The sequence below is a fragment of the Acomys minous genome (genome assembly GCF_964271855.1).
Source record: "Acomys minous genome assembly, chromosome: 19".
Classification (NCBI taxonomy): Eukaryota; Metazoa; Chordata; class Mammalia; order Rodentia; family Muridae; genus Acomys; species Acomys minous.
The window spans coordinates 38,616,379-38,631,596 of NC_140499.1; the positions used below are offsets into that span (position 1 = coordinate 38,616,379).

General features: G+C 42.2%; 2 protein-coding genes across 2 annotated transcripts in view; one reads left to right on the plus strand and one right to left on the minus strand.

Moving 5' to 3' along the window:
* Window positions 1–15,218, plus strand: part of ARHGEF26 (Rho guanine nucleotide exchange factor 26) — a 111,735-nt gene that overhangs the window by 6,274 nt on the left and 90,243 nt on the right. The window contains exon 3 of the mRNA XM_084769119.1: window positions 274–419. Within this exon, the coding sequence (XP_084625245.1) occupies window positions 274–419 (146 nt within the window). The remainder of the gene's footprint in view (window positions 1–273; window positions 420–15,218) is intronic.
* On the minus strand, window positions 10,620–11,157 carry LOC311590196 (28 kDa heat- and acid-stable phosphoprotein-like; the record flags this gene model as incomplete). Its single annotated transcript, XM_084769081.1, has 1 exon — window positions 10,620–11,157. Exon 1 carries the CDS (start codon window positions 11,148–11,150, stop codon window positions 10,620–10,622), a length of 531 nt encoding a protein of 176 aa, XP_084625207.1. The 5' UTR covers window positions 11,151–11,157.

The following is a 15,218-nucleotide window of genomic DNA, read 5'->3' on the forward strand; positions in this document are numbered from 1 at the left end:
GAAGGAAACTTAACACATGGATTTAATTTAGCCTAAATCACAGTGGGTTGAGGCTGACCATCTTTCATGAATAGTGGACAGAGACATTGACTCTTAGCTTCAATTGGAATGTCATATATTCTTTGGTGACAAAATATATTTTGTCTTTTTTTCTTTTCTCCAGCTACTAATTAAGCCAGCACCAAACATTGTATGAATGTAGTCTTTTGTTTAGAGCTAGTAGCATAGCTATTAGGGACAATTAAGTGACCCATCTGACTTGTTTTCTTGAAGAAAATGCGGTCCTGTATCAAAACTACAAAGAAAAGGCCCTTGACAACGACTCTGATGAGGATCCAGAGCCCAAAGAACCGAAGCCAGAGGAGAAAATCGTGATCCACCATAAGCCGCTGCGGTCCACGTGGAGCCAGCTCTCTGCGGTGAGCGTTTACATTCCACTTTCCTATCTGTGGGAGGAAAAGGCCAATTTGTGGAAATCGTGCATGAATGTGGCCTTTATTTATTTATTTATTTTCCACCAATGATGCTGTAATTCTAAGAAAAAAGACTCTTGGGTTGTAAAACGTTTCTGGAAACTCTGCAGATGCTAATAAGAGCTTGGAGCTTGATGCTTCTGAGCAGGAAAAGCAGGTCTGATAAAAGGGCATGACATGCCTTGAGACTGACATACTGTGGATTCAGCTCTCACCCAGCACCTTCCTTTTCCTATTTAATACAATGTGCCTGAAGTGATAATATATCCCAAAGGATTTCATAATTGGTTACATATATGTGGATGTATAGATGCATATGAATGTGTTACTTGGGTATATTTGTATATTTGTGTACTTATAGACAATGGGGAGTCAATTACAGTTATGCCTTGTACAATTTTATTTTATATAACCACATTGATATTTTCCTGAAGTTAGTTAAGGAATATCCCTACTCTGTACATCTTCTGCATATGTGAATCTAATGCTTTTGTAATAACATGTAATTTCGCCTTTCTGGGTCACACATAGTAGGTTTTCAGCCATAGCCGGTTTTCTTCCAGGCTTATAAAATGCCATGTGTGGATTGCTTTTCTGGATGGAGTTTGGGCATAGCATGTCTGACTGTCAGCTGTGTTAGCTGGTTGAGAGGAGTTCCCATGGTTAGGCATGAATGGTAAAAACACCACTTCAAAACAAGTTAGTTCAGTTCTCAGAGTCTTAGGCACTACCTAGCAGAAGCAGCTCCCTCTTCCGCTGTGCTGAGTGCTTTGCCATGGTTCTCTTGGGGTGTGGAAAGCCGCCAGCATAGGAAACACTTGCATATGTTGGTGCTATACACTCAGCATCATGGAAATGCTATGCTAAAGGTAAGGGGACAAATCTGGCTCAGACTCTTTCTCTCCTTGTCTAACCTATCTGTAATTTCAAAGTCTAGAATCAAGTTCTTTCTCGCTACTTCTTTTTCCCATATCCTAATATATAGTATATAGTGTGTGTATGTGTATAATATATATATATATATATATATATACACACACACACTTTTTCCCAGACAGGGTATCAATCACTGTGTAACTCTGGCTGACCTGGGATATGTAAACCAGGCTTGCTCAATCCACCTGCCTCTGCCTCTTCAGTGCTGGGATTAAAGGCATGTGCCACCACACCTGGCTGGCTGCATATCTCAGTCTTATTCTGTAACCAATCTATTTCTTTTTGGCATTTCCAAGCTGTGTTTTCCTATGAGGTTTGCCCGAAGTTACCATGCTAATAGCTGCAGGGCAGTCAGTGTGAACGGGTGATGCTGAGGGATGCTGAGGGATGTGTGTGATAGGAAGGAAACAGTGAGGGCTCTAGTAGGCCAGGCTTTTGTAAATGAAACAACTGCTTCTTAGCTCATTGTCACCAGGTCCTCTGATAAAGAAATCCAGACTTTGATGAGTATTACCCAGACTTAAGTGTTAGAGCAGTGCTCTAGGAAGCCAGCAAAATATCTGTGTGTCAGTCTCAGCCTCTCCACTAACAGTGGGGGGCTTCCATAACATTCTTTGGAGTTTTGGTTTTTGTATGGGGCCAGATGGTAAAATGTGTTCAGAAACGTGGTATATTAGTACTCTCGTACTCTAGTATTATGGTCTGATGACATATATCTATCAAATCAGATACCTGGAAAATGTGGCTACAAATGGCTGCCATTTGAAACGACCTTGTTTTGAATTCTCCCTTGGTGAAGGCAGCTATACTTATTGTAAGCCTAAGTATTGGAGTTGGCTTTGAACTCTCAGCAGAAATATGGACTTCTTGTGTCACTTACAATTGGATCCAGCTTAGCTTCAGGAGGCAGCCATGTTCGTGACCTCCTGGCATCTGGCTTTCACTGAGATGCAGTTAAACAGTACTGTCTATCCTCCAGTACAGTTTTACATATGAACATGCGTGTTTAACTTGGTCAGGAGAAAATGTGTTGGTATACCTTTAACTTTAGAGTGCATTATCTCAGATCCACGCGCTCCCACATGTGTTCATCATATGGCTTAGCTGCCTCATGATCAGCCACCTATATAGCTATGAATCTGCATTTTCTTTGCATCTTTCATATTTCCTTTTCACTCACATTTAACTTTAACATATTATAAAGTGGTATCAACATGAGAAAAGTTAAAAAAAAAAACCACAAGCAGACATTCAGAAAGGTAATAGATCTCCATGTACCCACCCACTGTACCCACTAGCTATAAGGAATCCAGGTTAATATAATTTCACACACACACACACACACACACACACACACGAGACAGTCCCGTCCAACAACCCCTGCTCTCCTGCTGCAGTCTCTTCTTGCCTCTCCAGAGAATCACTATTCTGAGGGTCTTTGCCTTTTCCATATGGTTTTCCTTTTTCTAAAATACTTTGAAAGATGTAGTCTCAGTGTTGCTCCCAGGTGGTCCTCAGCTTGTCCTGTCTTAGTCTTCTGTGTGCTGGGATGACAAGTGCCTACCACCGTGCTTACCCAAGATGGGAGTTCTGCCTGGCACAAAGATGCAAGCAGCTTTGGCGTTTAGTAGAGCTGATCGTTTAATACCAAAAAGGAGCTTCTAGGACCTATCTGTTAATAGACTTACAAGTTGCAGTCGGGACCATAAGTAAGAGGAGGCTCTGTAAGTTACACTGTCAGGATAAGGATGTGCTCCCTCATCTGTCTGCCTTCGTGGCCTGATGCTTTCTTAGAGTGCACAGGCAGTGTTGAAGGTACTTCTCAGAAGACTTCTGTCATCGAGACTGGTGTTGGTATCATCTTGCCATGCTTAACTTTTAGCGGGTTAAGTTAGTGGAGTAACCCTCACCTAACATCCGCGTGGGTACCACTTTTACCCAAAATCTTCCTAGAGTGTAGCCTTGATCCCTGAAAGAGAGGAAGGCAAGCAGTTTTCTAGCCACTGTTTGGTCTCGGTTTGGCATACCTTTAACTTTTTACTTAAAAGGGTTCTGTGTGAGCATATGTGCCTTGGCCACTGGTGAGTGTTTATTTTCTAAAAAATCTCTTATCTTTGTTGCAAACACCTGTGAGCCTTCCAGTATGATGCAATTTCCTTATCTGTTGACTGTAAGAAGCATGCAGTGTGCCAGAGTCTCTTTTGATGTGCAGCAATTTGCAGTAATTTATGCCTGTTATATAAGCTCTTTAAAGCCTTCACCCTGTAGTATAATTTATCTGAGTGTTTTTATTCATATGACTCCTTTGATTTCATTGGCTAATGCCAGGTAGGGAAGTGCTCAGCGGCACAGGTGGCAGGCGGTCCTCATTTACAGGGTCAAGAGAGTGAAATCTGTCACTGTGGTGCTATGATCATTTCAGAAAGAGAGGCTTTAATTGGTCGTGTTTCCCCCACCCCCACCCCCATCCCCCACCCCGTGGAATGAGTGTTTAGATTGCACAGACTTAAGTGAACTGGTGGTATATGCATTCATTGGTGATGTCTCAGCCCTCCGAGTTGTCCAAGTGGAAGTGGGAGTGTTGTGTTGTCCATCAGAATGCAGCCACATTCCTTCATCTCCTAGGACAGGCCAGGCTAGGTCCTTGTTCGCTTGAATGTTGACACATCAGTTCCTCCCTTTAGGGATTTTACTACCCAGGATTTAGTTGCTTAAATGTGGAGGGGGGTTTGCGGTTTGGGGCTTGTGAGGTTGTTGTGACCTCAAGAAATGATTATCTGGGACTGTGCCCAGAATCAGGCAACCTGCTGCATGCAGGTGAATGGCTCAGTGACTCACTGGCATCGACGGCAGTCTGAATCAGATCCAGCAGTTCTTGGGTCTCTGGGAAAAGCTGTGGGTTTAAAGGAAAATAGTGATTGCGTTAGTCAGGGGTGGAACACTGGGTACTTGTTACGCTGAGCGCCAGGTGCACTGCTGGTTGAGTGCTGCCTGGAAGGTGAGCTCTGGTTTCCTTCGAAGTCTTGTCGTCGCTAGGATGACAGGACTATCCTAGTCTTCTGTGTGGGCTTTTGCTTTTATCACTAGCCCTCTTTCCCAGGCACATGCTGGGGACGTTTAAGATGTGACTTGTGAAACCAGTGTTTATTCAGTTACCTTCAGTGACAGCACCAAGGCAACACTTGCCAGCCGCGCCCTGACCCCATGGCAGACGGGGTGTGTTTGTATAATTTCTGTTACCTTGAGATGCCAGGTACCTTTGAGAAGGGTGTTCAGGCTCCAGAGGCAGCAGCTGGAACATGCTGGCATATTTTCCACACCTAATATAGTCATCCTCTCCTGGGCTCTTCTACGCTTGCTGGCGTGCAGCTTTATCAGCCATCAGACATCAGTTCAGACGGTTCTTCTGTGCGCTTCTGGAGTCCAAACTCTCTGCTCAGGGATTGGTTTTCAGTATTGTTGTCAGAGCACCTTGGCTGTGTGTTTTGTGCCTGATGGTGTGATGTGGAACGCAGAATTAGGGCTCCTGTTCTCTGCTGCTTGGAATGTGTACCCTTTGGGAACTTGCAGAAACGAGAAAGGGAAACTGAGATGTTCACAAGAATATTTTTGTTGGGTTAATGATAAGGCATATCTTTTGAGTTTTAGCAGTACAATCTGATTGTTATAGGATTTAGACCACATATATGGCAGAAGATACTGCTTTTGCTTAAAACCGGCAATCAACAAATGTAAAAGACATGAATGCCATTCCTTTTTGCAGAAATGCTTAATGTATTTAAAAGCCAAAGAAAACTTCCATTTGGATCTTTTTATTACTTGCCCACACTTGTTGCTTAAAATAGTAACTTCTGCAGTCCAGTAACTTTTCATTAAGAGTTTTGTAAGATAGCAATCTCATAAAGCTTCTTTTTACCTTAGATGGTAATTAATGCTCTTTACTGTATCTTTTCTTCTTCTTCTTCTTCTTCTTCTTCTTCTTCTTCTTCTTCTTCTTCTTCTTCTTCTTCTTCTTCTTCTTCTTCTTCTTCCTTCTTCTTCTTGCTCCTCTTCCTCCTTCTTTCTGATTTTTTTCTGAAGCAGGGTTTTCCTGTGTAGCCCTGGCTGTCCTGGAACTCACTCCGTAGACCACACTGGCCTGGAACTCACAGAATTCCCACTGTCTGTGCCTCCGAAATGCTGGGATTAAAAGTATGCACTACCACTGCCTGGCTTTCAGCTTAATTTTCTTTCTCTCCTCCCCCACCTCCCCAGACAGGGTTTCTCTTTGTAGCCTTGGCTGTCCTGGACTCGCTTTGTAGAACAGGCTGGCCTGGAACTCTCAGAGATCGGCCTGCCTCTGCCTCCCGAGCGCTGGGATTAAAGGTGTGTACCACTACTGCCTGGCTTTCAGCTTAATTTTCTATTACACTTGCTTATCTAGTGTGCACGCTCATGGGCCTATTCCCATACATGCTATGGTGCTCTGGAGGTCAGAGTGCAACATGGGGGAGTTGCTTCTCCCAGGCACCAAGATCCATAATCTTCTGAACTCTCACTTGTCCTCTTTTATGTTTAAAATATAGAAAATAGTCATCCTTCACTTTGGATAATTTTATCCCTTGTAGGTATATACTCGTCTTGAGTGCTACTACACATGTTTGTTTTGGACAGTAGGACTCCTAGATAACAGTTTTTGCGTATCGCTGTAATTTTATCGAAGCATTCTCTTAGCATTTTTGAAAATTAACTTCAGCTTGCATTAGCAATATGTGGCGTGGTCCCCATGCAGAAGGCAATCCAAATGTTCAAATGTAACTACAGCTTTTTTCAATCTTACCTAATTCCAGTTTTCTTTACTTTCCCACAGATAGGTTTTTCTATGTTTGATAACACTTAAAAAATCTACATACATATTTAAGAAAAAAGGCTATATGTACTCACATAAATGTTAGTTTATAGCATTTACCTTTTCTGAATTGTGTGTTTTAGGAACATTAGATGTCTAAACATGATTGACATGGCTGTAATTGTTACATATTTTCTTGTTGTGATTTCAGTTTGTATTCCTTGATGGCTAAGGATGTGGAATGTACTTTAGTATGTTTATTGACCCTTTGTTCTGCATCCTTTGAGAACTTTCTGGTCATTGCATTAGCTCACTTATTGAGTGGGTTGCTGGATTTTTTCTTGATAATTAGATTTGTTTTCTTTGTTTGTTTTTAGTTCTTTCTATACTATAGACAGTAGTCTATCAGATGTATAGCTAACAAAGATTTCCTCCCATTTTATAATCTGTCACTTCACTCTGCTGTTTCCTTTAATGTATAGAGCATTTTTGATTTCATGAAATTTCATTTGTCGATTTTTATAATTATCTTGAAGCTGTTGGAGTTCTTTTCAGAAAGTCCATGTCTATGCCAATATGGCTTTCCTCTGACAATTTCAGCTCCAGACTATAGATTAATGTCTTTGGATCCATTTTGAGTTGATTCATTTGAGCTGTACAGGATGAGAGACTGAGATCTAGTTTCAGTCATCAGCATGTCTCCTCAGCACCATGGCCTCAGAGTCTTTATCAAAAGTCAGGTGGCTATAGTTGCATAGGTTGATTTCTGGGTCTTCCCATTTTGTCACACTATTCCACTCACTCCACTGTGTCTTTTTATGTCAATGCCATACAATTTTGTTACTATAGCTTTGTAATATAATTTGAAGTCAGAACTTGAGATATCGCCAGCTTTTTTTTTTTTTAATTCAAAATTGCTTGCCTGTTGGCATCTTCTGTGCTTCCAGGTGAACTGTAGGGAAGTTTTTTGTTTTTTGTTTTTGTCAACTTCTGTGAAGAATGCCATTGGAATTTTGATGAGAATTGCATTGACTCTGTATATTGCTTTTGGTAGTATACCAGTTTTCTTTAAATTTGCTATATATACTTAGTTTTTTTTTTTTTTTTCAATTTCAATTTGAGGATTTGTTTGTTTATTTTGTTGTTGTTGTTGCTTGTAGTCTGCAAATGCTAGGAGTGTTTTTACTGTACCTCTTTAAATATTGTGTAACACTTAAATATTGTTTGCCGTCTCCTTTAAAGGTTTTTCTTGTGCCAGAGAGGTGGCTCAGTGGGCAGAGGCACTTGCCTGGCAACATGCATTTGATCCCTGGAACCTTCAAGGTGGAAAGAGAGTATTGACTCCACACACGCCCCATGACACAAGCACTGGTGACATCACACTCGTGCACATGTATGTGTGTGTGCGCACACACACAAATGTAATAAAACATGTGAAGTTTTATTCCAGGAGGTGGAATACTTGCTAAAAATGAATGAGGCTCTTAGTTCAGTGTCTGTGGTCAAGACAAATATTTTTGTTTTAATCTAACTTGCAGTCACATTGAACATTTTGTTCCATCTTGTGAACAAATGCACAGAGCTAGAGAAAAAAATTATTCTGTTTGGAGGTGATTTGCTATGGTCTGAGGTGGTAGATATGCCAATATTTACATTATGGGTTCTTCTGAAGGAACAATAGGATGTGGAAAGGTAGGACGTGTGTGTTTGCACATGCGCTGTACCCCTTAGGAGAGTAGAGACTAGACCGCAGTGTCCCAAGAAAGTTGAAGGAGGTGAGTGTGGGTTAAATTTGGATGAGGACGGGAGGAGATGCTTCTGTCTAAAACCAGCTCCTGGGAGCCAGGTAAAGAGGATATTATTTCACTGAGTTAAAAACAAACAAACAAACAAGCAAATCCAACACCACACAAACAGTGGGAGAGACTGACAGGCGACAGCTTCATTTCTCACACCTTTATCAAGGGCCCTTTCCCTTCAAGTCCCTGTGATGAGCAGTGACGTAGAGCAAGACTGCCTTGTTTTCACGTCTTTGCCAATACCATGAAGCAGACCCCAAATGTCAAGCATTCTCATAAAGTAATGTGAAATTCCCACTCTGGTCAAGCTGTGAGGGCAATTGGTCTCATGCTGTCATGCACCTGGGAAATGTGCTCAGTGCAGAGAAGGTATTCTGTCCACTGAAGAGATTCAAAGAGCATCCCAGTTGGCTAGGCAATGTTGACAAGGAGAACGGAGGGGAATCTGAGGCAGAGAAAATACATTTGCATGAGTGATTGAGTGGCTCTGGGAAAGTGGAGTTGAGGTGTGGATAGCACAGCTGGGGCTCAGGGTCCTCTTTGTTCGTTCCTCCTACCCTTTGATCTCCTAATATAGGGCTTCTCTAGGCTCAGTCTTCGACCATCTACAATCTACTCACCTGCACTTACTTGATAGCCTTGTCAGATTCATGACTTTTAATATATATAGATATACTATTTGCTGATGAGTTCTTACTATGAAATCGAATTAAAAAGTGTACCAGGTGTGGCTTGTAGGGAGGTGGGTGGGACACATGGGAGAGTAATAGCAGCCTCTTTGGAAAACGTAGTCTTAGGTTAAAAAGCAACAAACAAACAAACAAACAAACAAACAAAACATTGGTTCCTTTGAGGAGCATGAAATCTCTGCAAAGAAAGGGTGGCACAATGCAGAGCGCTGCAATGTGGATTTCATTTGTTGGAGTTTTAATTTGCCCTCCTGACTTTAAAGTGTCTCCTTGTGCCTTCCCCAACTCTCAGGTAGCACACTGTTTCTTAGAGGAGAGCAAACTGATAGTTGGTCTCCATGCTGTTTGGAAAGTCAGCAGAATTGACTGTTAATCTCTACATGTGAGATTAGTCCTCAATATTTTATTATTCAGATTTTCTGGATTTACCCAGAATACTTATATGGTCTCCAGATGATCAGTCTGTACTCTGCCTTTGAGTTATTCGGGCATTTGTTTTCTGCAGGCCTATTATTTGAGAAGATTCGGAGTACAAAGTCAGCAAATAGCTGCAGGAGAGAGACGTAAAAAGAGAATTGCCAGTGAAAGAGAATTGTAGATTATTTCTCCTTTTGATGCAAGAAATAAATTCTGCTACCTGGTCAAGCTGCAGTGACTTCAAAACAGAGCAGTTTCTACTTTAGAGGGCCAGAGACCCTACTTTGGAAGTGCTGTTCTAAGGTGTATGGTTGTCTGTTTACCAAGCCTTAGAGAGGCCTATAGAGATAGAGACACATGAGCCCTGTCTCAATGGGAGCAACAGTTTGGTAGCTGGTTGTCAAGAAAGCTTGGGACCCTCCGTGTATCATCAAAATAGTGATTCATTTACATGTAGCTGAACTACTGACCAGAGGAACACTGATGTGCCAGAAATTGTACTTGGTCATTTGACACTATATGTAGCCCCATCAGAGAGTATCATAAAAACAAAGGCAGCTTTGACTCTGTTAAATATGTCTGCTTCTCTGCTGCTTTAGACTCTTGAGATGGCCTGGAACAGAGCCCCAGACAGTGGGCAGATGTTCCCAGTCACTGGAAAAGAGGCCCGGCATTTGCCGCTAGTGCTCTGCCAATGAAATGACTTAGGTTCTGCCTGCTGGCTCCTTTCTATTCCCATAAGTTGGCTCCTTTCCCATTGTCAGCTCGCCCCCTCCCCTTCAGAGCTCCTACACACTCCGAGTTCCTGTGATCCTATAACTTGGACTTGAGGTTGCCTAACATGGCCTACTCGTGTGTTCCTTGCAGCTCCCAGATGTAGCTTAGCAGTTTGGTTCCTTGAGAAAGAGGGTTATGTAGGCTAAGTTACTTCCTCCTACTCTATAAGTCACTTAAACATATTTTTTTGTTGTTGTTGTTGGTTTTTGTTTTTGTTTTTTTTTATTAATTTATTCATATTACATCTCGATTGTTAGCCCTTCCCTTGTTTCCTCCCATTCTTCCCTCCCTCCCACTTCCCCCCTTCTCCCCTCCCCAAACATATTGTTTTTGACAGGTACATGACTAGCTCAATTCTAGCCAACTTTGGCCTCTGGGATGTGTTATGATATAAAATATGACCAGTAAACACTTCAAATTTGTTGCTTTCTCTCTTCCCGCCTCTCTCCTCTTTCCTTATGCTGGATAGTTTTATGTCAACTTGACACAAACTAGAGGGAAAGGAGGGAACCTCAATTGAGAAAAATGCCTCTACAGCATCCAGCTATGGGGTGTTTTCTATGAGAAAGCAGGCTGAGCAAGCCATAAGCCACGGGAGCAAGCTAGTAAGCAGCCCTCTTCCGTGGCCTCTGTCTCAGGTTCCTGCCCTGTTTGAGTTCCTTCCTGACTTTCTTCAGTGATGAACTGAGGGCCAGCTGGCTTATTCAAGGGAGAGCGATTGCATTCGTTTTCCTGGCAAAGTTGCGTCATCTTTTGCTTTCCTCCCTCCCTTCTTTCTTGCTGTCTCCTCCTGCTGTTTCTGGATGATTGCTAGCCGAGCAACATCAGCCTTGACCTGCTGTGTCTTCCCAGCCAGATGCATCTTCATGTAGCGCTCTTTTGCTTTCTGTGTCTCTATTTCTTCTCGTTCTCTCCTTGAGAGCTCCTTTGGCCCATCCAGGTCCAGTTGTGTGACCTTCTTGTTTGTCTGTGCCACCTGGTTGGTGTTCTCAATGTCAAGGAGCCCTTCTACACCTTTTCGCTTTTGCTGGTAGTCATCATCTTCATCTTCACTCTCATCTGAATCTAGAGACTTCTTCTCCTTTTGGGGGTCACCTGAAGCCCCATCTCCACCTTCTTCTTGTTCGTCTTCTTCATTGGCCTTCTGCTTCTCAGCCGGCAGCTGGGCATCGATCACAATGTCAAAGTGTAAGTCAGGTAACACCCGGCCCTCCAGCTTGCTTTTGATCATAGTATTTTATTGCAGCAATAGAAACCCTAACTACTGTGACACTCCTCTCTCCTCTCTTCTCCCCTTCCTCCTCCCTGCCTCCGTGGTGTGTGTGTGTGTGTGTGTGTGTGTGTGTGTGTGGAGAGAGAGAGAGAGAGAGAGAGAGAGAGAGAGAGAGAGAGAGAGAGAGAGGGAGGGAGGGAGAGAGTGTGATTCCCAAAAGCTATACTTGTATACTAACTGTTCTTATAGGGGTCCATAGGAATATCATTGCAACTATGGCCAGTATGAATGTAGTAATGTAGTATAATAAATTCTCTCTCTCTCTCTCTCTCTCTCTCTCTCTCTCTCTCTCTCTCTCTCTCCCCCCCCCCCCTCTCTCTCTCTGTGTGTGTGTGTGCATGTACAAGTAATAAACTCACAACATCCACTGAAAGGTTGCAATATGTGAGGAAAATGCTACTATCTCATGACAAGGTATATTTGTACGATGCTGCACTGGAGTGGATGGGACACATAAAGTGATCTTGAAACCAGCCTGAACTCTAGGGACTGAGAGAACAGTTTAGAAGATGATCAATATAAAATGCCTAAGCAAATGTTTTCAGAAGAATATAGGGAAAAAAAAGTGAACTTGGGTGACACAGAAATCATACACAGCAGAATGGATTAGGTGAGTTTTGTTCATAGGTTGTCAACAGTTCAAACAGGATAGAGAAGCAGAAAGGTAGGAATAAAGCCAATGGTTGTATAAAGTATGTCAGTAAAGTTTGGTACATAGGAAAGAGGAAGAAGGAATGAAACATTTGGTGTCTGTTCCTTAGGTCATTGTACAGTGAGCTATTTCACACTTAAGGGAACCATTGTATGCTTTACACACCTAATAGAAAACCTCATAGAAAGCATCAGGTTTTATGCCACCCAGTTTCCCCCCTGAAATCTATTTTGTTCAAGCTAAATTTATTGCAAACCCAAGAAAGTAACCTCAGTGTCGGTGTTCTGAATAACTCATTGTTTTGCATTCTGTCAGCCTATCTACCCACCACTGTACAAGAAGAATAAACACAAATAAAACAGCAGCTAAGATCCTGGCACCACTTTTACAGGCAGGTGTCCTTTCTTCTGTTAAGAAAGACATGTGACCCCACCTTCCTCAGCCCGCCCTGGCTCAGGCCTTCGCTGTGTGTCATGTCATCATTCTCAGGAATGCTGACTCCAGTCTGATCACCCTCCTGTCTCTGGTACTCGAAGCCCCATCTGTCGTCACTCATTTTCAGCACAGCCTCATAAGCCTTGCTGGGTTTGGACCTGATTCAAATCTCTCTTCTTGCCTCCCTTTATCGTAGTGTCTTCATTTCTTCCGTCGGCTAGTGGCCACTTCTCTTGTCTCTAGCTTCTCCTGCACAAGGAAGTACTGTTACCATTGTCATCTCTGAACAGTTCTGTTTGGATGCACTACGTTGTCTTCTTTCTCTTTTTGGAATGCGGATATTAAACTTTTAGTTTTTCTTATTGAAAATGATCCTTTCATCTAAAAGCCAAGGCGTATTTATTATAGGAAAGTCAAGAATTACTAATAGACAAAAGGAAAATTGGGAAAATTGGGATCTCTTCTCATCCAATCACTGCTGACAGTTAGGTTCATAACTTCTCTGGTCTTTAAGAAAAGCTGTGTATAGAGAGGGGTTACAGAAATTGCTCAGTGTTTAAGAGCACATACTGTTTTCCCCGCCCCCCTGCCCCAGACAGGGTTTCTCTATCACAGCCCTGGCTGTCCTGGACTTACTTTGCAAACCAGACTGGCCTCAAACTCACAGAGTTCTAGCCACTGCCTCCCAAGTGCTGGGATTAAAGGCGTGAACTACCGTGCCGTGCTGCACATACTGCTCTTGTAGAAGGTTGAAATTCTGTTCCTAGCACCCACATTGAGTGTCTCAACAACTACTTGTGAATTCTAGCTCTAGAGATCTGAAACCCTCTTCGGGCTTCCATGAGCACTGGCACTTAATGTGCATATGCCCTTACAAATACATGTACTTAAAAGTCAAAGAAATCTTTAAGAGATTTTTAAAAATATGTTCTATATGTATATAGATATTTTCTTTAGGCATAAGCTCAATAATGTAGAAGTAGTTTTGGCACTTGTCATTTTTCCATTAACAATGTCTGTGTCAGTGAACATGCAGTTGGATAATTCATGGGTTTTCTTTTTCATTTACCATTGTTCCAAATGGCTTTTGCTATTATCATACTTCCTTCTATATCTTCTTAAAGCCCATATACTATTTTATTAAGTAAGTGGAAATTTAGTTCTTTAACTAAGTTTCTATTGTTTATCATTAGTTTCTAATTTCTAATTTAACATTTAAATAAATTATTGTTCATTTACATTTTAAATAATTAAAAGATATTTATTTTAAAAATCTTGTGTGTATGAGTGTTTTACCTACATGTATTCATGTGTACCATATACATGCCTGGTGCCTGCGGAGTTAGGAGAGGGCTTTGGGTCTCCAAGAATTGGAGTTTCAGATGGTCGTGAACCACTTCATAGGTACTGGGAGCTGCACCTAGCTCTTTTGCAAAAGCAAATAAGTACTCCAGACTTAGGAGCCTTTTCTTCAGCCCCTAAAGTAGTTTCTTATTACAGAAGCAATACAAAAACACTCTCTTGTCAGCAAAGTTGACGTACAAGTGAGACTGGAAGCTGCTTTGTCTTCCCTCCCAGCCCCAACCACTCGACTGCTTATGGCTATTCCTCTTCTGTTCCTCATGATTTTATTAAATAATCCACTTTTTGAAATTACTCTTTTTTTTTGTCAAACAGCATTATATAATTTCCCTTCTATACTGTTACATCCTTTCTACTTTGATGTCTGTAGCTTCCATATGTTAGCTAACCTCATATTCTTTTCTAATTACTGATGTATACATAAGAAGCAAATCTCACTTTTATTGGGGGGGCAAGGAAATGAATAAACTTGGGCTCCAACTCAGAAGCACAAGGGAGGAGGTAGGTTAGAGAGCACAATAAGCAAAGGAAAGGAATTTGTTTAAGGGGAGAAGTGTTGGGACTAATAAACGAATTCAGTTAGGAGGCTCTGCTGACAGCTCAGCCCCTGAGGCAGCTGACTCTGGGAGTCCTATGACTTGTGGTTTCTGGGGTGTCAAATGGAGGACCTGGGCAGGAGTAGCTGCCAATAATGACTACAACCTCAGTACAGAAATTTGAGGGACCCAGGAGACAAGTCAGTTGGTGCCAAACACGGGGACCTGAGTTAGAGCCTACTTAAAGAAAGCTGGGATGGTGGCATGGGATTGCAGCACTGTGGAGGCTGATGGAGGATGCTGCTTCTGGATGGCTAGTGAGCCTATCCTAACCCATAAGCTCCCAGCCAATGAGGGACTGACTTCAAAAACAAGGTAGTTATGTCCTGAGGAACAGCTAAGTTTGCTCTCGGGCCTCTACACATTTTCTCATGAACACATGCCTACAAATTACACACACACACACACGCACACGCACACGCACACGCACACATACATGCATGCATGCACACACATAAACAAGTTTTAGAAATCACCGTGCTGCAGTGGCTGAGAGCTCAGCCTGCGGGATGACGGGCAGGCAGGGAAGCTTAAATTGGAAAGGCAAACTTTCCTATGTCTAGTTTTTAACTTGTAAGACTAGGGATAGCAATATTTACCTTGAAAGGTTTAAGATGAATGAGTATAACTGTCCCTGGCACATAATAAACATTTGATATATTGGTAATAACCAAGAACGCTGAATCAGGAGTTGGCTAAACATAGCTAGTGAACGCTGGTGAGCGCTGGCTGCAAAGGCAGGAAAGCATATTCATCTCCTATACCGTATAAGCGCAGCAGTTAGTTCACGTACATTTAGTTACCCATCTGCTCGTGTTTTCAGCCTCAGGTCTGTATTGGAATAATTAAGTGTATTTGGGACTCTTGGCCCTGTGTATGACTGAAAAAGCCTCAATCTTCAACCTGTGTTACCTGATTTTCTGTCATTGTAGAGGACCTGATACCTGTCTGCTTGATAATGTGTGCTTGCCATTGAGGGAC